Below are 19799 nucleotides of genomic sequence, written 5' to 3' on the forward strand. Positions count from 1 at the left end.
CACTCGTAAGTAGGCAACTGGAAAGCAGGCGGTTTTATGGAGGAGTCGCGGTAAGTCAACGTGGACCGGGTCTGCTATCAGAACTGACTCTGACTACCTCTCGTGTTGTATCCTCGCCGTGTGCCGCCTGCTGACGTCATCGCCACAGTCGCCCGCAGCAAACGTGCTGAAAGCTGCGCAGCCGCTCTGCGCATCCGTCGGTTTGTGGACAGCCATTTCTCTGCTGCCCCTCATGAAAAACACACTTCTATATCACGCATACACTAAGCTGACGGGTGCGGGGACGATGACAAATTGCCGGAGCTGAACGGATCGCCGCTTGAGATCAGCCTTCTCCAAACTTTCTAATCCGACGCCTGCGCAGCCGAACCAGACTGTCTCCAACGTTTGGCTTTGTGTAGTGTGTGTGTGTGTGTGTGTGTGCGCGCGCGCGTTTGTGTGTGTCAGCTATGGAGGGAGGTCTGCGAGGAGGCAGCTGCGACGTCGTAACAATGCATGTGAAAACTGAGGCGGTGGATGAAAATACATCTGCGCTGGTTTTGGGCAGTCAGGACTCGCCTGCGCCCTGCGGTGATACCGCATGCGGAGGAGGAGGCGGAGGAGGAGGAGGAGTGGATCAGACTGGAGAGGTGCTGGGGGACACGGAGCTGCAAGCCGCCACTACCACTCCTGTGCTGCTGTGTGAGTGCCGTGAATTTTCATTAGATTGCACATTTCAAATGAAATGCATCATTTCGTCTCCAATATGACTTTCAGGGTTGATGCAGTGCCGTCATTGAAAACCAGGAAAGGTCTTGGAATATGAAAAGAATTAATTCCAGGAATGGAGAAGTTTTAGAAAAAGAATCAAAACCAGAAATATTTGGGGCAGAGTGAAAATTTGCCTTTTAGTTTGGTTTTGTTTGCACTGGACTGAAAAAAAAAATCCCAATTGGTTTATGTTGATTTATTTGAATATGCATTTATGTTACATCAAACCATGTCGCTTGTCACTGTTAATATTCATCCCTAATGTTTGTATAAATATGCTTCTAAAATTTGGGATTTCTTGGATTCTTTTTCACACAGACGTGCAGTATTCAGAATTTGTTCTCAAATACTGTATATGGACGAGTCGAGGGAGTGTATGAACCCTGCACTTAAGGTTGTGACATCACTATTAGTCATCAACGTTTATATAAATCTGCCTCATCTTCAGATCCGGTGAGCACGGAACGGTTCTTCACCACGTCAGGTGATGGAAAAACCTACCTGAAGATCGCTCCAGGTAAGGAGAGGGGAGGCAGAAGTACATTTACTCAAGTAGAAGACAATGTAAAAGTACTTTCGCTCAGGTGGTACTGTTCTGTAGATGTACTTTGGTGATGAAGAAATCACAGAGTGATGAAAAAAACTGCAATAATTCTTCTTGAATAGATTAGAAGAAAGAGCCTGAGTCCAGAAAACCAAGAGATAAAAGGACCCGTTTGTATGAAAATGAAAAGTTACATATTTCTAAACTTTTTCATGCACTTATCTGCATTTTTGCACCTCTGGTTGGACGCCAAACCAGATTTGGTTGTCTCACACAATCTAATCTAATCTGATCTAATCTAATCTAATCTGATCTAATCTAATCTAATCTAATCTAATCTGATCTAATCTAAAATCAAACTTCCTACAGCCTCGGTGATGCCACCTGCTCCCTCAGAGAAGACGCTCCCCTCTGGTTCTGATTTCTCCTCCAAGGCTGTTCTGTGTCTGATTGAGGCAGTCGGGCGCCGTTGGGGACTTTACGAGACCCGAGAACGTTCTCAGCTCTTCCAGAGCGTCCAGGAGGAGATGGCCGCTAAGGGACATATACTTCCTGTTGAGAAGATACGGCGCAAGTGGAACAATCTGATCGTCACCTACAAACGGGTGAAAGACCGCAGCCGTGAGACGGGACACGCCAAAACATCCTGGGAGTTCTTTGATGTGAGTGTGATGGTGCGGAAAGTGACCTGTGCACACTGGCTGGATGTTTGACGATAACATCAGATGTCATTTGTAGTCTGCTGATCATTTTCGAGGTCGTGTGGTTTAGCAGTTAGCTCAGGAAGTAGAACCGAATCTGTCAAAGATCGAATTATTTTATAGCTCTGGAGGATTATAAGCGAAAGGACAAAGGATTTACGAACTTCTAGTTATAAGTCACCATTTCAGCGAACGAAGCTAACACCAGCATGGTAAAACTGGAACATGCGGCTGTCTCAGGTGACAAAAATAACTTTATTGATGCACTTTGTCCACCTGTTTGTGTCTCCAGTTGATGGACGCCACGCTTTGTGACACGGTTGGTACTCAGATCACCAACAACAAACGGAGCAAAGGCAGCAGCTGTGTCTCGCCACAGCAACAACAACAACAACAACAGCCTCTGGCTAAGATCACAGCAAAGCTACAGGCTCCACCTCCGACCACCGTCATCCGCCCTAATGGTGACTTTGCCCCAAATGTTGATGTGGAGTCGGTGGTTTCTGCCGGCAGTCAAGTCATCAATAGCACTGCTGCCTTAACCTCGGTGTCTACAGCCCCTCTGGCTAACACCCCAGAGCTCAAGCCCCTGATTGTCCTCAACAGTGACATCGGTACCACCAGTATCCACCCAGCCACCATCGTGCCGTCGCCATCTTTCATCTCCTCACCTTGTTTTACAGAAACGCCCTCCTCGTCCTCTCCTCTTGGATTGAGCAGCAACACAGACCTTAACGCGTCCCGCTTCATAAATCGTAAAGTTTCCTCCTTCTCATCGGGTGCTCTGCCCTTTCGCCTTAGCAACAACCAGAGCGTCCTCAGCCTTCCCTCCTCATTTCCCCCCACCTCCCCCTGCCCTCCTCCTTCCATCCCCACCTCCTTATCTGCAACTGAGGGACAGAACCAGAAAGGAACAGAGGAGAAAAACAGTACCGCTTTGTTCCAGGAGATTTTGAAGCGACAGGGAGAGCAGGTGGATCGAGTGGCTCGGCGACGGGTTGAAGCCCGAGAGAAGAGGCGCGAGAGGAGGGAGGTGCGGATGGCTGAGTCCCTGGGCAGGATAGCGACAGCACTGGAGCTGCTCTCCTCCAAACAGGACACAGTCATAGCCCTCCTGCAGAGACTGGCTGATCGGAAGTGATGGAGAAAGCGCTTTTTCCCATCCTAAAATTGTTATTTTATCCATTTTTCCAGTATTAATATGATATTGCGGCCATTTCCTCAGGCCACGATGCCTCTGAAGAGGGTTTTTAACTCCTGAACTGACTAAAACAAATCAGTATAATCACACTCAGCATTAAGATCCATTAAAACACTACTGACGCGCTCCATTAATATGATTTCACTAACGATGAGGAGCTGAGCCTCGTTAAATGTGAGTCGTTGCCATGTCCACCAAACCTTTCTGCAATATGACATTTGAGAATTAAAAGCAGAACGAGTGATCCCTAATGTGCTTTGTTTGCATTAATTTTTGTAGATTTTCCAAGGCTGCTAAAAAGCAATAGTGTGTAGGAACCACGAGTGTTTATGTGAAGAGAGAGTTAATGAAACCTGAATTCAAATTATGATATTTAGGGGGGCTGCACGGTGGTGCAGTGGTCAGCACTGTGGCCTCACAGCAAGAAGGTTCTGGGTTCGAGTCCCGGCTCCAGCACAGGATCTTTCTGTGTGAGTCTCCATGTTCTCCCTGTTCCTGTGTGGGTTCTCTCTGGTACTCCAGCTTCCTCCACAGTCCAAAGACATCAAGAGAGGACGAGGCTGATTGATACTCTAAATTGACTGTAGGTGTGACTGTGAGTGTGAATGGTTGTCTGTCTCTATGTGTTGGCCCTGTGATGGACTGGTGACCTGTCCAGGGTGAACCCTGCCTCTCACCTGAAGGCTGCTGTGATAGGGTCATTAGGGTTATAGGGATAGGGTTATGTGACCCTTAAAGGATGGAAATTACTCCAAATTCGGTTCTACGTTCAAACCCTTCCATGTATTACTGAAGTCACTGAAATGAAACACTTCATCTAATAAGTGAAAGTTTTGTTATATCTGTCAAACAGTAATGGCGTCCAAGCCTGTGTTACTTCTGTCAGTCACAGCTCTCACTACATCTCCCATCAGTGCTTCCACATCTATACTGTAAAACCGAACAAAGAGGCGCCACCCGTAGAGATCGGACAAATAAATGTGTCCACGTACACACACACACACGCACACACAATTTGGCAACACTGTTGCTAGCATTGAGGATGGTGCACCTCTGAGTGGAGCAGGGAGGTGCTGGAGTGGGAACTACACCTTCTCGGAGGAAAGGTGTTTGAATCAGAGAAAGAGCTGGTGTCAGTGTAAAAAAGAAAGATGAAGGGAAAGTTGAAGTTCTCTTTAGAAATGTCATTCTTTAGCTCCAAGAACTTGATGTCTCCACAGACGGTGTATCAGTGTCTGAAGAGAAACTGAAAAAGCAAGACTAGCAGCTAAGAAGGACCCTGACGTAACCTCCTCCATCCTGAGGTCCCTGAAGGACTCTCTAATTCTGACCCCACTGGTACCGGACCTGATGACTGTTTTGCATTTCATACAAAATGTTTCCAAGTCTTTCAGGAAGTATTTACCTTTCTTGTATTAAAAAGAAATAGACGTGAAGCTCTGCTTGACCAACTATTACTCACAGAATCCATCGTATTCCACGAGAAGCACATGAGCTGATGGGAAGCAATAACACTTCGATTTGATCAAAACCTGAAACGTGACGGAAACACAAGTTGATAGAATTCTTCTTCATCAATTGATTTAAGCGCTGCAGTTTTACGGGAAAATGAGCAAATGAAAAAGCAGCAGCTTTGCAACATGACATTCAGAGCAAGAAAAGAGAGACAGGGTGCTTTGTTGAAGCAACCCCTCGTGGTGTTAGAGTGCCCCCTAGTGGTCGCCTGGACGCGGTACATGTTTCTTCCCGCTGGATCATTGTTTGGTTTCCGTTTCCTGTGTTCGAGAGGTGCAGAGGTAAGGCAGCGTTGTGGTCTCCCCCAGATTATTACGAAGGACATTTAGGTTTTTGCGCTTTCTCGTTGGGTAGATGTGCAGCACATCTGTCGACAGCACACACCGCAGATGTGCAGCTGTGCGGATGGATAAGAACCGATGGTTCTCAGAACTACAGTTGTTGTCCCGGTGCATTCAAACCGGTTGACAGCAGCTTTGCATGCGTGATGGATTCAGGCTGTTTGATTGAAATTGTCATGTATTATTCAAACGGCGCCAGTATTGTAAAGCCAGTCGAACCATTCATCGAGCCATCTCCAGTTTCCCCGATGCGATGTCTGTCTGAGTTTAACGCTGCAGCATTTTGAGCGCGTTAACCTGACGACAGTATCACGAGAGATCACCCGAGGTCACCAAATCACGCGAGAAAACAAATTATGTGTTAAGCAGAGCAATTGATGAGTTTATGCGAGATTATTCATTTAAATTAGTTTCGTTTTGATAATAAATCAAGAGATTGACGTCGGAAATCAGGTGGGAGAAAGGGGGGCGGGTCCGGCAAGGAGTATCCGGTTTAGCGCATTCCAAATTAAAGCATTTCAGGCATCGAGGATGACGTTTCCTGTTAATTCCTGTCTAAACCTTAACAGGCAAGGACAAGCACAAAGAAATACAGACATTCTCTTTCAGAAAAAAATCTACAATTTAGGAATTTGGGTTCAAATCCTTTGTGCAGTTTTCACACTTTTTTTTGTGATTTTCTAAAATGTATTCAACAGACTGGAAGCCAGGATCTGTCACTTCCCACCTGCTTGGCCTGCTACTTGTTTTGCTTCCAGGCATACAAGTACCATCAAAGAAGGAGGAGCCGTGCCCTGCCTCACCCCAAAACTGGAGCATACTTCTTAAGACAAAATATCCACCCCACTGTTCTGTTCTTAATGGTGCTCATTTCCTCCTGTCATTCATACAGAGTTTTTCCAGACGGCTGAGGCTTTTATATGATGCTTTCAGAATAAATATTATGAATTCTACTCCTTAATAAACCCACATTCATTTAAGATTTGGTTTCGTTTGAAAATTTTGAATGGAGAGGAAGAGAGGACTTAATTCTGATGATGAAGAGGAAGAAGGGAGGGGCAACAGGAGAGTTGTCCCAAGGACTTGTAAAAGAATCAGAAGTGATGAAGAGGATGAGGAGAAGGAAGAGCCAGGACCGTCTACTAGGAGCAACTGCAACCAAGAGAACTGTGAGTCTATACGGTGTCTTGGCATCCATTTTCCTTTTCTTCCTATGCTCGTGTGACAAAACATTCCACAAAGAAGAATCAGTCTTGAAATGGAGTTGATATTTGTGTCAGTTAATGATCACATTTTCTTTTTTTTTATTAAAATGTACTATTTCTGCAGTCCAGTAATCTGACAATACAGACTGACTATATATATATATATATATATATATATATATATACACACACATATATTGGGAGATTGTGACACGTATCACATCATGAGCTTCTTGCCAATCCCTACCCCTAATATGAATGTGGACCTACAACGAGATTAATAATCCATGAAAGAAATTAAATCCAAATCCTTAATCCCTTAAGAAAATGGCCATTTTACACTTGCTTTCAAAGATAAAATTTCACGTTTAAAATCCGTATCAACATGTTTACCACAGATATTTTAGGATTTGATGGCAATTTAAAACTAAAATACAAACCTGAAAAACACCAAGTGACCTCAAATAGCCCACTAGCAGTACCTTCAGGGCCCACCAGGTGGCCTCGATCCACACTTTTGGAATCATTCTGTGTAGACTAATGCAGCTCTGCTATTTATGTCAATTTATGTAGCTCTCTTGAATGTAACCTGTGGAAACTTAAAGGGCATCCTGGATTTGGAAATGCTGGACAGGGGTAAGCAGACACTGATAGGAGTTTACTTCATAGTTCGATTGTCTTTTAGCTGTTTTCACTCTTTGTTTCTAAGCTGGGTTGCTGTATGGGGGTGGTCTCTTTAGGTGAGTTGTGCATCAATTTTAAGGACTGTTGGGTATCTCCTACTGGCTTTGAGGAGATGGGAGGAAAAGGCTCCCATAGGAAATGGAAAGCAAGTATTCACTATCAAAATAAGCCTCTGCAATTTTGGTTTGAGGTGAGAATTATTGTTAATAAAAAAATACATGGTTACTTAAGTTAAAAAAACAAACAAAAACAGAACAATCAAGCTGTGTAAATTTTCACTGTTACAGAAATGGGCCTTAACTACTAAGAGGTTTAAAGGGCGAGAACGTGAGCCTACAAAGGTAATGGAACTCTAACCATGTGATCCAGATGACAACAAATCTGTCCTACTCGAGTGATGTTTTTTTTTTCCCTGTCTTCTTACAGCATGACAAAAACCTGTTGCCAGATCATGAGTCAGAAAGGTCCTCTGAGGGTTTGTTTGGACTTTTAACACAAAATCAGAAACTGAATTATGCCATAAAGTGTGTGACAACTTAAAAGGTACAGTTTGTAGGATCCTGAAAGGAAAAAAACAAGTCCATAACACCAGCCTGACGTTCACAGGAGCTTCATCTGGATGGCCACAGCTTCAAACCACTTAGATTTGATGTAAACAGATCCAAAATAATGTTGAAATACCTTGTGATCATGAAAACAATGTACCCAAAGAATCGTGTCTGTCTGCAAGCAAACAAGCTGTAAAATGCTGGTGTCTCTGAATGGAGCAGCGACACAGATCAGATCTCCTCCTCCTTCAGCTGTCACGACTCAGCTCTCTTCCCTCGTCTCTTTGTCTCCTCATCTCAATCTCCTGCGCGTTCTTATGAATTCTGTTGACATGCACCCACTGCAAACAATAAGGCCATGGAGTTGCTGTGCAAAAGTATGGTAGCGCATTGGATTCACTGGATTAAAAGCATGAAAACAATTTATCTCCTAATTACGAAAAAAGATCTCCTAATTATGAGCTGAGGTGTCGAAAATGATCTTTTTAATCCAGTGAATGCAAGGCTCTTCCATACCCTGTCCCCAGGTCCTGACTTCATTTCCACGAAGCATCTCGCGTTGGTTCAACCTCTCCTGCAAGAAAAGAGCGACATAAAGCCGTTGAGACCTGAGGCTTTCCAGCTGAACAACCTCAGCCACTTCACATGCCCGCGCAGTGTTGACGTGCTAATCTCAACACCGTCCTCATTTGTGAAAAAACAGTAGTATTTCCCACACTCTCATACCGAGAAGGTCGTCATAGCAGATGAACTGCGATAGCCCACTGTTTAATGGTTCGCGAGATGCCCTAATGATGAGAAAAGTTCTACATTTTTTAATTCTATGCGCTTTCATTCAAAAGCATTCAGCAACAAATGAATTGGTCGGTGTAGCAAAGGATTGGAGGGTTTAGTTGCCCCAACCTGGTCTAGAAAAAAAACCCATGCTAAACTGGCTCTTTGAAGTCCGTGAGCACGTCATGAACATACTCCTCTTCCCTAAAGGATCAGAAACACCACGCACAGAGGAAGATGATAAGAATGATGAAGATTGGCCTCCAGTTTCTGGAGAATTGCTGACGGAGAAAGAGGAGGGAGAAGTCGGAGCTGAAACTGAAGGAGAGGCTGTAGATTCAAGTGACGACGAGAATGAAGATGAGGAAGACGATGTGGATGATGATGATGATGATGATGATGATGATGTGTCTGAAGGTGATATTTCCTGTAGAAATCATCATCTGCTGGAACTTCTGAATGGCGATAAGCAAGTCATGTTGCTAAATGATTTTGTGGATGTTTTATCTTCTTCTTCCACAGTGCAGAAAAATGCACTGAAGAGGAATGTAAAAGTTGTCATCAAGCGGCTGCCCGAGGTAAAAGGAACAGTATTTTCTTCTTCTGTTGTGTGCAAACTGCCGCATTGTTAATGCTATGGACACGTAGCCATTTTTGGTTGTTTGGGAAGATTCCCTGTAACTTTTGTATTTCCAATTTGCAAGTCAGTTCTTTGATAGGCGGCACGGTGGTGCAGTGGTCAGCACTGTCACCTCACAGCAAGAAGGTTCCGGGTTTGAATCCTGGTTTGGGCACGGGATCTTTCTGTGTGGGGTCTCCATGTTCTCCCTGTTCCTGTGTGGGTTCTCTCTGGTACTCCAGCTTCCTCCCACAGTCCAAAGACATCAAGAGGGGACGAGGCTGATTGATACTCTAAATTAACTGTAGGTGTGACTGTGAGTGTGAATGGTTGTCTGTCTCTATGTGTTGGCCCTGCGATGGACTGGTGACCTGTCCAGGGTGAACCCCGCCTCTCGCCCAAAGGCTGCTGGGATAGGCTCCAGCCCCCCAACCCTTAACAGGAATAAGTGGTAGAAAATGGATGAAATGAAGTCTTTTTTGGCCTATGCTCAGTAGAATATGGTACATTACAAGATATTTAGTCTTCAAACTGATAAAACTATGTTTTGTTCCCTCTGAATTCGTTGGCTACAACATGTTCCACAAATATTGTGACCACAGGTTTAACACTGTTGTTTTATTAAAGGGACTTCAGCTGCTCAACAGTTCAAGGTCTCCGTCTTCCAATAGCAACCTGAAATGGGGACTCGTCAGATCACTGCGCACTTTTCCACCTTGCTTGCGGCATTTCCAGTTGCTGGTGGTGATATATGGCTTCAGCCAGGCTAGAGCTTTAAGACGATGCACAGCTGACGCCATATTTCCAGTTCTTACAAACCTCATAGGGTTGGCTTACTCTTTCATGACTGTTTTGTCTTTAAAAGTGGATAAATTGTGTCAAGTGTCTGAAAACCTCTGCAAACTTACTCATTTTACCATCAGAATTGTATACATTTGGTCTAAACACACTTGTAAAGTTTGAAGAGATGAAATACTTGAATCACATCCAAGTTAGCAGAGGCCAAATCAGAGAAAGTGCTCAGTTTGCATCCACGGCAGTGAGAATGCAGCTACATATAAGACCTCTTTATACTGTAAGATGACATTTCCTGACAGCAGTGAGCGTAATGAGCACTACTTGAATGTAAGGGATGTGAAATTAACAACTAACTGACGGTAACTACGGTATAAATGAAATTTGTAGATGCCGCAACAAACTAATTACCAAAAATGTTTTTCACAAGTATTTCCTAGCCAAACAATGTGATTGTTAAAAAGAAAAAGTCTTTGCATTGTTGCACAGTTGAAGTCAATATTTCTATAATAATAATGATAATTTTACAGTGTCACCTGCTAACTCAGTTTGAAAGGGAGGAGCAATTACACAGGAAGTGCCGTCCTCCTCGCGCTGCGTACTGTAGTGCTCTAATGAACCTTTTGTAATTCTTCTATGTGCTCAGGCCTTGTTGACCCATCTGTCCAACAGCAAGGAAGGTTCACATGCAGGTCAGTGAAGGTTCAAGCTGTGTGATTAATCAGTTTGTGAAATGTTATCCAAGTTGCTTTGCCTGTTTATCTCTAGAAGTTTATCTGTAGGTTTCTGCTCTGTGTGGCTGTGTTGGCAGATCAAAATAAAAGGAACGTACAAACATTTTGGGACATACACTTATTTGCCATCTTTCCCAGAACCAGACAGGAGGATACACGGGGACTTGCTGATTGCTACTTGGCTTAGCACAATGAACTTTAGCGGGTGTCAAGTGTTAGCAGGTGTCTGAGGGTCTCAGCTCCCTAATGCACAGAGAAGAGAGAAGGGTGTCTATCTTCTTGTGTGCATCTGGAGAGGATGGCAAATAAACATATGGCCCAAACATTTAAGTGTTCCTTCAATTGTTTCTGGTCTTGTAATTCAAGATGACCTCTATTTCATTTGTAAACAGACAATCTGCAGCTGTTCAAGGATGAAGAGGGTGAGGAGGAGTATAAGGAGGAATGTCAAGATGACGACTCCATCACGAAAGCTCCACCCATAGCTCCAGACTCGGACCCAATCATCTGTGGTATTAATGGTCAAAATACAGATGAGAACTCCACTCCAAGTGAAAGTGATGAGGATCGACAGCAAGAAGCCAGATGTTCCCCAACATCTCCATCAGCAACCTCGCCCTTAGAACCAGACGGGCTAAATCCAGCTAAAGATGCTGAATCGTCCAATAAACACACTGCTGACCTGTTAGTCACTGTGACACAGACACTTCCAGCTTGCAGGGAGAAAGGTTAGTATGTCATGAAGATGTGATGCTTCTCACTGCACCTGGTTAAGAAAGTAGTTCCGGGGTTGTACAGTATCTGACTCTAAAATAATATCTCATAGTTTTCAACAGTTTTTTTTCAAAGTAAAATGTGAAAACAACCCTAGATCTCCTCATTGCAGCTAGCTCTGGCCACATCAGTCTACCCAACCTCAGGGACCTCTTGACAGTCTTAAACATATGTAATCCTTCTCAACTGTCTATGTGCCCACTTAGCGCTCACCAATACAGCGCTCTCCTGGTTTATGTCATACTTCTCCAACAGGAAACAGTTTATCACCATCAACAGCTCAGTTCCCCTCCAACCCCATTTATCCAAGGTATGCCTCAAGGCTCGGTACTAGGACCCCTCCTATTCACAATTTAAGTGCTCCCGATCGTTCAGATCATTCGTCACCAGTCTTTGACTTCCACCACTATGCTGATGTTGCATGTCAGCACTTGACCATCCATCACTACCATTGCCTACTGCAATGGTATCCTGTTGGTGGTACCCAGTAAAACCCTGGACAAGCTCCAGTATGTCCAGAACCCAGCTCCCAGGGTCCTTCTCCACACCTAGCCCTAGCAGCATATCACCCCACCCCCATACACCTTCATTGGCTCCTGCCAGTTACCAGATCACTTATAAAATCCTCCTCCTCACTCACTCATACCTCCAGTCCCTTATCCACCAATACAAATAGGACCTTTTCCATCACTGTACTTTATTGCAGTCCTCTGATATGGGTGTGCTTTTCAACCCAAGCACCAGTTGCCAAACCTTTGGAGGCAGACCTCTCAGTGTGTCGGTCCCTACTGTCAGGAACTCTCCCCTTAGTGATTCAAACATCCCAACCATATACATCCTTAAAGCTGCCATAAAAACCTGCCTGTTTACTGCAGCCTTCAGCCTTTCGTTGGTCATCTTAGTTCAGAAGTCAGTTAAGAGTTAAGCATCCTTGGGTTCTTTTAAATGTGCTTTACAAATGTAATGTGTTTTCATAATTAGTTTGATTAATGCAGGCAAAGACCATTTTGGATTTAAAGATATTTGATGACTTTTAGAGGGCGATATTTACTTTCCCACAGCTAGAGTTTGTTGTGCTAAGCTAACTAGCAATCAGTAGATGTCTGGGTCTCAGCTCCCTAATACACATGCAGAGGCGAGAAGGGTGTCTATCCTTTTGTCTGGCTCTTGGGATGATGGCAAATGAGTATTTGGCCAAAATGTTGGTGTGCTCCGTTTTGAACTCATTCAATTATATTTTATCTTGTTATTCAAGATAATCTCTGTTTGAATTGTAAACAGGGAAGCTGCAACTGGAGAATGATGCAGTGAGTAAGGAGGAGGCAGAGGTGGAGGAGGAGGAGACTGAGGGACGGCAAGATGACACCTCCATCACTACAGCCATACAGAAGGATCAAATGTCAGACCCACTTCTGTCCAACTGGACAGGCTCCAGTATGTCCAGAACCAAGCTGCCAGGGTCCTTCTCCACACCAAGCCCTAGCGGCATATCACCCCCACTCCCATCCGACTTCACTGGCTCCTGGTCAGGTACCTGGTCACTTATGAAATCCTCCCCCCTCACATAAAAATCTCTCCATTCCCTTGCCCTCCAATACATATCCGACCTTTTCTATCACTGTACTTTATTGCAGTCCTCTGACACGGGTCTGCTCTTCAAATCCCCAGCAGCAGTTGCCAAACCTTTAGGGACAGAGCTTTTAGAGTGGCAGTCCCCACCGTCTAGAACTCTCTCCCCTCAGTGATTGAGAACACGTCAACCCTGGACATCTTCAAAGCTTCCATCAAAACCCACATTTAATGGAGCATTGTTAGATGTCAGACTGCAACCATTTTTCCAGCTTTGCAATTCAGCTACCGCGTTCCGTCTTTCTTGCATTCCACATGGACTGTGAGGTGAGGTGATTGTTTAAAGCTACTCAAATGGAAACAGAAACCAGAAGCTTCCCTGTCCCAGTATTTTCTCCCTTCAGCGTTTGTTTTTCAAATTCAGAACCACATTTAACATGGACACATAACTTCAGAGTCACCGCAATTAGTTTGGGACTTCTTCTGTTTTTGGCGTGATGACATTTCATGTTCCCAACAACATCTGTGGTGTCATTCAACCACTTGCTAAGACGTGGCTAATGAGTCTTTCCTAGCTTTTTTGTGTAACTGCTCAATCCCAATTTCCATGCATGTTTTACTACTTTACAGGCGGACCCACTCAACCTTCCCTGGAGACGTTGCAGCAGCAAAGGTAGACATCAATCAGATCATTGGGATTTGAAAAATATGCTTCAGTTATGTGTGGCAATAACTGATGCGTTTGTCCATAGGGTTCCCCAAACAGTCCAGTCGGAGGAGGCGGAGGGTTCCTCTGCGTGCTGTGATCTAGATTCACTCAACCAGCTCAAGAAAGAGAAGATCAAAATGCAACTGAAGGTCTTAAGATTACAAGAGGAGTACTACACCTTGAAAATACAAAAATATAAACAATGAGAACTGAACTCTACTTCAAACTTTTGCTGTTTGGACAAAATGAAGGTTACAGGTGGGAGGGAAAAAATGTTCCCATATGGTTCTCTATAAATGATATATGAGCTGTTCACTTTAGGTCGTGAAGTTCTCCGTCTTGAAATCGTTCTTAAAAATGGCCCTGCTAGCGTAAAGGACTTGAAACCACAGCTCTTTTAATGGTCGGGGGATGTTAAGTGGGGAATTACAGGTGAGCATCTGCGAGTGTCTCTTTTGTGGTATTTTTCTGTAGTGCTCACAGGAACGTCACACGCTCAGAGTAGAGAACCCCCTGGATTCCATAGGCGCTTCTTCAGCGGTGTCGCATGTGCGCTGTGGTCTTGTTTTCTCCTCCACGTGGCTTTAAACTCCAGGGAAGCATTTCAGTCTGAGCTTCTTCTTTTCTTTTTTTTTTTTAAATACGTGTAATTTGTTTTTAACATGCTCGCTCTCCAGCGCTCAAATTCCCGCAGTTTTATCCACGTCTTCAGTGTCCAGCGTTGCCCTTACTAAAAGGATTGGTTGTGTCATTTAAAATTGCCCAACTGCAACATAGCGTTTCTTTTCCTTTTTACTGCTGTGCATTGAAAGCACCAGTGTCAAAAATACAACCTCCCCCACGTCTGTTCTCTGTTTCTCTTTCCTTTCTGACAGCATTGTCACCCACATATGCGACCAAATTGAATTAATAGTTTTTACTTCCCTTTTTTATATTTGTTCCATTTACTTTCACACCTCAAACAACTACCACAGTCAACTTGAAAGTGAACCGAATCCCAACTTTTCAGGAGGACCATGGTCTAGTTGTTTGGTCCAGACCGTGGTCGAGGGTAGATGACAACCCTGGGAATTTTAGTTTGTGTCAAAATCAGACGTCTGCAAGTCTGGAGCAAAGGAGCCTGGTGTGAAAGGTTATTCAGTAACATTATAAGAATTTTCTGTTTGGACCAAGAGGAACGTTCTGTAGATATTCTCCTAAAATATTCCCCCAGGAATAGTCTTGGAAATTAGTGTTGAGTCTGCCAAAATGGTTTCTTTCAGATGTTGTAAGCAGACATTTTTTGAAGCTTTGAAGTGCTACATGTTTTATATTTGTTATATGACTCTCTCTTTTACTTTTCACATGTCTTTATCTTTTAAAAGTTGCCTTACTTTGGATGATGCAACAATAAGCCATACCATTATGACCACCAGCCACGTGTAGGGCCCACTTTTGCTTCCAGAACAGCTTTAACCCTTTCAGGCCTGGACTCCACCAGACCTCTGAGGTGTGCTGTGGTATCTGGCACCAAGATGTTAGCAGCAGATCCTTTTAGTCCTTTAAGTTGTCTGATCACGGATCACATTGGTTTGTCAAGGACATCCCATAGAGGCTCGGTCGGATTAAGATCCGGGGACTTTGGAGGCCGAGTCAGTACTTGGAACCCATTGTAATGTTCCTGAAACAATTCCTTAACCATGTGAGCAGTGTGCCAGGATGCGTTATCCTGGGCCCTGCCATGAGGGAATATCGTCTTCATGGCGTGTACTTGGTTTGAGACCATGTTAAGGTTGGTGGTCCGAGTCAAAGTGACATCCACCTGAATGGCAGGACCCAAGATTCCCTAACAGAACAGAACAGCAACAGTCCATTACTGAGCCTTGGGCCCCTGTGACCCTGCTACCGGGTCACAGGTCGGTCCTCCATAATCACTGCAGACCAGAACCACCCAACCAGACCGCTATTCTCTGCTCTCAAACTCACTTGGATCCTCACACTCACCCCCCCCCCCCCCCCCAACATGTCAACTTAAACAAACACAGGTGCCATTGTAACGAGATAAGCAGTGTTTTTCCTGTCAGCGGACGTATTGTGGCTGATCAGTGCTCATCTGTATATTCCTCTTTCTGTGGTCGTTTGTGTGCTTACTTACATTTTGCTCTTCCTGCTTTCATTCATATTTGAGATTGTACCTTTGACGAGAATGTTGACATTTGTACCAATAAAATTTGAAGGACTTTTCCTCACCTGTGAGGAACATTTTCAACCGTTTATACTCATTCATTAGATATTTATGAAGCCTTTTCCAAGATTATTTTTTCTCAGAAACATTTGCAGGCCTGGAAATTGAAGGTCTCAAAAACCTTTTCAGGGTTGTTTCTTTATGATCGTACATGTATATTTTTTATATTGCCTTTGGGGAAAATTTTGTGCTCCTAGCTTGGAAAGTCTGACAAAAAAATAACAATGAAAATTTAAAAAATACTCACATCATTTTTGGGAAAACATTGATCATTTAAAACTCCACTAAAATGTCAATGTGGTGGGAGAGTCTTTTTTTTCAAGTCAGCACAATGGATTTTCTTTTTATAATTGGAATTGTAAAATGAACTTAATTGATATTAGTAATGATAAAAGAGCTGCTGTGTTGTTTTTCTATGTAACAAAAACGCAGTTTGGTAAACCTTAGTATAAAAATGAGCGCTAACGCTGCAGTCAAGAGCTGAGGCGCGTGAAAGAAAAACCCTTTGTAAATACAAAATGACACAAAGCCCACATGTTTATTACTAGGAGTTACTTATTCAGGTGCAACATAAAACAATGGAATAAACAATTTTCTTTTACATGTTGATATTCACAGTTGACTGAGAGCAGTAAAACATCCGCTATTCTATCATGTTTTCCTCCTCTTCATCTTCCTCGTCATCCTCATCAAAGTATTTTTCCTCCGCGTCTCTGCTGACTATATCCAGGTTGTCGTAGTCGGGGTTCTCGTCCACCTCGCTGGAACAGACACGCAAAACTTGATCATCAAAATCATGTTCATTGGCAGAGCAACAACATTTTGATCAAGACTGCAATCAACTTTCCAATGAATGAGCCCTCCATCTTTTTCAAAGGATAAACAGAAACATCTCTGTTGATCAGGACTCCGACATCATAGCTGCCCGGCCAGCATCTCGTTCTACAACTACCGCAAAAGAGCAGATAAAGCTGACCTGTAGTTGAAATCCTTGTCTTTGCCGTCAAGGAAGCGTTGGTGCATCTGACTGATGAACTCCTCCCTGAGCAGAGCCTTCTCCTCAGAGGTGGGCTCCCACTGCTTCTCCTGGACTCTGTTATCTACAACAGCAACAGGGAAACACGCTAAGTTTACTCCTCAGCTGCCCGAGCAAGAGCAAAGAATCTACTCGTCTCATACCTTCATCTTCCTCCTCCTCTTCCTCTGCACACTCTTCTCTCTCCTGCTCCTCCTGCAAACGACTCTGAATGAGACGCTCCTGGTAGGAGTTGAGGAGGAGGTTGGCGAGCCCTCCCGTGCCTCCCCCTGGTGCCCCCGGTGCACCGTCCAACATGGCTTCCTGGGAACGCTCCAACACCTAAAAGATCAGTAAAAAAAAAAAAAAAAATCAACAGAACTGCAGATTATGGATTAAAGTAATAAAGGCGTATATTTGTGTATGACAAGTCATGGTGATGCATCATGTGTTCTCACCTCCTCATCAGTCAGATACTGGCCAATGTACTGTTCATAGAGCAGTGGCTCCCTCATCCGCATCTGTTCCTCACTGAAGTACTCTCCTTCTGCAGGGAGACGCAGCGCGGGTGAACAGAGGGAGAGACAAAAACCTGCAATTCATGTATGTCATCATGTGTCAACAATATTAAGATTAAGATCGGTTGTCATAGTGACAAATATGATATATTAACCAAGTTAAACAGGCTTGAGCTGATCACATGACAACTGTGCAACCACTTTCAATTGTTCCAGCACTACGACGAAACCTATTTCCAGACACAATTGCCTGTGAACATATTACATAATAAAGGTGCAAGCATTGCTTTTAAAACACTCAGATTGTTTTTTTAATACTTTGAATGCCAAAAACATTCTGTAAAAAAACATACAGGTGTGAGAAGATACTGTATGTGTCACTCAAAACTTTTACTATCTTCTTGCTTGTAGCCTCACTAAATATAAACCACTACCTTTCTGCAGGGCCCTGAGAGCAGCATAGCGCTGGTTTCGGACCCTGGTCCTACTGGGACCCCCCGCAGATCGTCTCTGTATCACTTTGCTGTAGTGCTGAGCCCGCGGGTCCGAGCTGACGTGGGCAAACACTGGCAGATGCTGAGGCTTCAGGTAGGTCTGTTGGAGAATAAACAACAACAATAAACACTCCCTAGTAATCCAGAACCAGTTGAGTTCTGACACACACACACACACACACACAAACAAACATACAGACACAGAAACCTGTGTACACCTACATGGTACCTCTCCAGGAACACCAGCGGTCTGCTTCTGAACTGGTGCAGCAGCTCCTCCCTGCGCTGTTCCAGGGTCAGTTCAGCCTCTCCGATCTGCTGGCTCTTTACCTGGCTGCCACTCTGGACTATGACCTCAACCATGGTATTTACAGGACCTGACACCTCCTGGCTCATGCAGCAAAAACAGTCACACAATGAGAAACACGTAAAAGAGAAGCATTGAGAGCTCATGCATTGCAGTATGAATCTCACCTGCGTGTCTGGCAGTGTCTCCTGGGTCTCTACACGGCATCCATTGGACCGCGTCGCTGGTTTCTCGGGAAATTTCCGCTGCTCTTCTCTCTCAAACAAACTCGGCTGTACTCTAACAGGAGGGTCGATCTCACCCCACATAGTTATCACTGCTATCCCGCTTGCTAATGGTAACCCAGCGGTTAGCGGAAAGCTACGCTCCAAATTGACGCTAAGCTAACAAAGATAATATGTTGCCTGTATTTTTTATCAAATATAATGCGTTTTTCTACTTGACATGAACATTATAATGTGAATTAAATGCTGACATTACGTTTGGATGCACACTTACAGTTCTACCTGCTCAACTGTTTTGCTCTACGTTTGACGCCACATTGGTCCGTCATTGTAACTCAACCCCCCGTGTCTGCTGCTGATAGAATGGTTCCTCCCATCAGGGCTGCGCCATTCTGTCGCCCTCTGGTGGTAGTTTTGTGCACTTGAGTTAAGTAGAATATTAACCTTAAATTTGTCTGTTTGCGTTATACATAAATCCATCACAATTATTAATTATGTATAAAACCATCTGCAGCCACTGCTTGTGAATGAGAAATATCTGGAAACTCAATAATTTAGAATGGCTTTCACGTGATAGGGACATTAAAAAAATGACAAAAGAAAATATTGCAGCTCATAGTCAGAGTGTAATATTTCGACATTTTCAATATCTTTAAAAAAGCATAAATACATAACACAAATATAAATCTTTAAACCTTTATAAAATCTATTTAACAACTTAATGCAACATGATGACCTGCAGCCTCGTCTGTAACAGCTTTGCTATGAAAGGACTGATTTCAGTTTTGTCTCACTGAGGACATCGTGGCTGGTCCTCACTTTCTGAGACACCTTAGTGGAAAAACAGATAATTTCAGCTTTTTAAAGAGTATTCTTCATTTTCACAGATAATGTGGTGCATCAGATGAAATGTCTCATATTGCAATTGTACCACATTGTGAATTATTCAGTGATTCCCACTTCCATTATGAATATTACATTGTATTAAAGCATCCTTGTAACAATTACCTGCTGTGTCTTTGTTGCCGGTGGAAGGGTTCTGTCAGTCTGACAACTCCACATCTTCCCCGAACCCCACGCCTGAAGCCTGAGAGCATCACTGTGTTCAGTACTCAAGCTCAAAAGTAAAATCATCGCCTTTTGTTGATGCAGAGCTCTCTGGAAATTTCAGATCTTATAACAGCCACAGTAAGATCTCTTTCTGTTTCTGAATAAACAGTGATTACCATCTGCTGCTGCTGACATATGGAGCTGTGTGTGTGGGAGAGCGAGGAATTTATGGCCTGCTCGGACATCTTAGCGATTCCTTGGCTTGCTTACAGTATTTATGAGGACACTCTGTCATGGTGGAGACTGATTTAGGCACATTTTTAGATACAGTTTTACTCTCGCGGTTACATAAATGATACAAACACACCAGAGTGGAATGCATCGTCACACACACTGAGAATACACAACTGCACATACCTACTACACACACACACACACACACACACACACACACACACACACACACACACACACACACACACACAGTAAAGCAGGATTATCCCT

The 19799-nt window shown here is 43.8% G+C and overlaps 3 protein-coding genes across 4 annotated transcripts; 2 read left to right on the forward strand and 1 right to left on the reverse strand.

Annotated features, from left to right (window-relative positions):
• The first annotated feature begins 171 nt into the window (after nt 1-171).
• Nucleotides 172-3437, forward strand: LOC147245432 (uncharacterized). The gene is made up of 4 exons (XM_086184928.1): nt 172-681; nt 1199-1267; nt 1664-1956; nt 2288-3437. The coding sequence occupies exons 1-4, from the start codon at nt 450-452 to the stop codon at nt 3134-3136; spliced, it is 1443 nt and encodes a 480-aa protein (XP_086041054.1). The 5' UTR covers nt 172-449; the 3' UTR covers nt 3137-3437.
• Nucleotides 3438-4966: 1529 nt separating this feature from the next.
• Nucleotides 4967-15705, forward strand: LOC147245433 (uncharacterized). 2 transcript variants are annotated; one of them, XM_086185623.1, is made up of 14 exons: nt 4967-4992; nt 5751-5886; nt 6023-6221; nt 6831-6893; nt 6998-7131; nt 7229-7282; nt 7368-7416; nt 8474-8680; nt 8786-8841; nt 10324-10369; nt 10804-11139; nt 12467-12715; nt 13385-13427; nt 13507-15705. In XM_086185623.1, exons 3-14 carry the CDS (start codon nt 6059-6061, stop codon nt 13667-13669), a joined length of 1563 nt encoding a protein of 520 aa, XP_086041749.1. In that variant the 5' UTR covers nt 4967-4992; nt 5751-5886; nt 6023-6058; the 3' UTR covers nt 13670-15705. The 2 variants fall into 2 exon arrangements, with proteins under 2 accessions (XP_086041749.1, XP_086041748.1); XM_086185622.1 differs by having other exon boundaries at nt 5751-6221.
• A 486-nt stretch (nt 15706-16191) lies between these two features.
• ccdc97 (coiled-coil domain containing 97) lies at nt 16192-19550 on the reverse strand. Its single transcript, XM_086184731.1, has 9 exons — nt 19472-19550; nt 19254-19332; nt 18189-19076; nt 17937-18101; nt 17655-17814; nt 17161-17249; nt 16867-17044; nt 16664-16787; nt 16192-16448 (listed from the first exon to the last, which is right to left on the reverse strand). Exons 3-9 carry the CDS (start codon nt 18327-18329, stop codon nt 16331-16333), a joined length of 975 nt encoding a protein of 324 aa, XP_086040857.1. The 5' UTR covers nt 18330-19076; nt 19254-19332; nt 19472-19550; the 3' UTR covers nt 16192-16330.
• Between the last annotated feature and the right edge of the window lie 249 nt (nt 19551-19799).

This window comes from Aulostomus chinensis, chromosome 18 (genome assembly GCF_037954235.1).
Source record: "Aulostomus chinensis isolate RoL2024-O1b breed Wild chromosome 18, RoL_Achi_v1.0, whole genome shotgun sequence".
NCBI classification, from domain to species: Eukaryota; Metazoa; Chordata; class Actinopteri; order Syngnathiformes; family Aulostomidae; genus Aulostomus; species Aulostomus chinensis.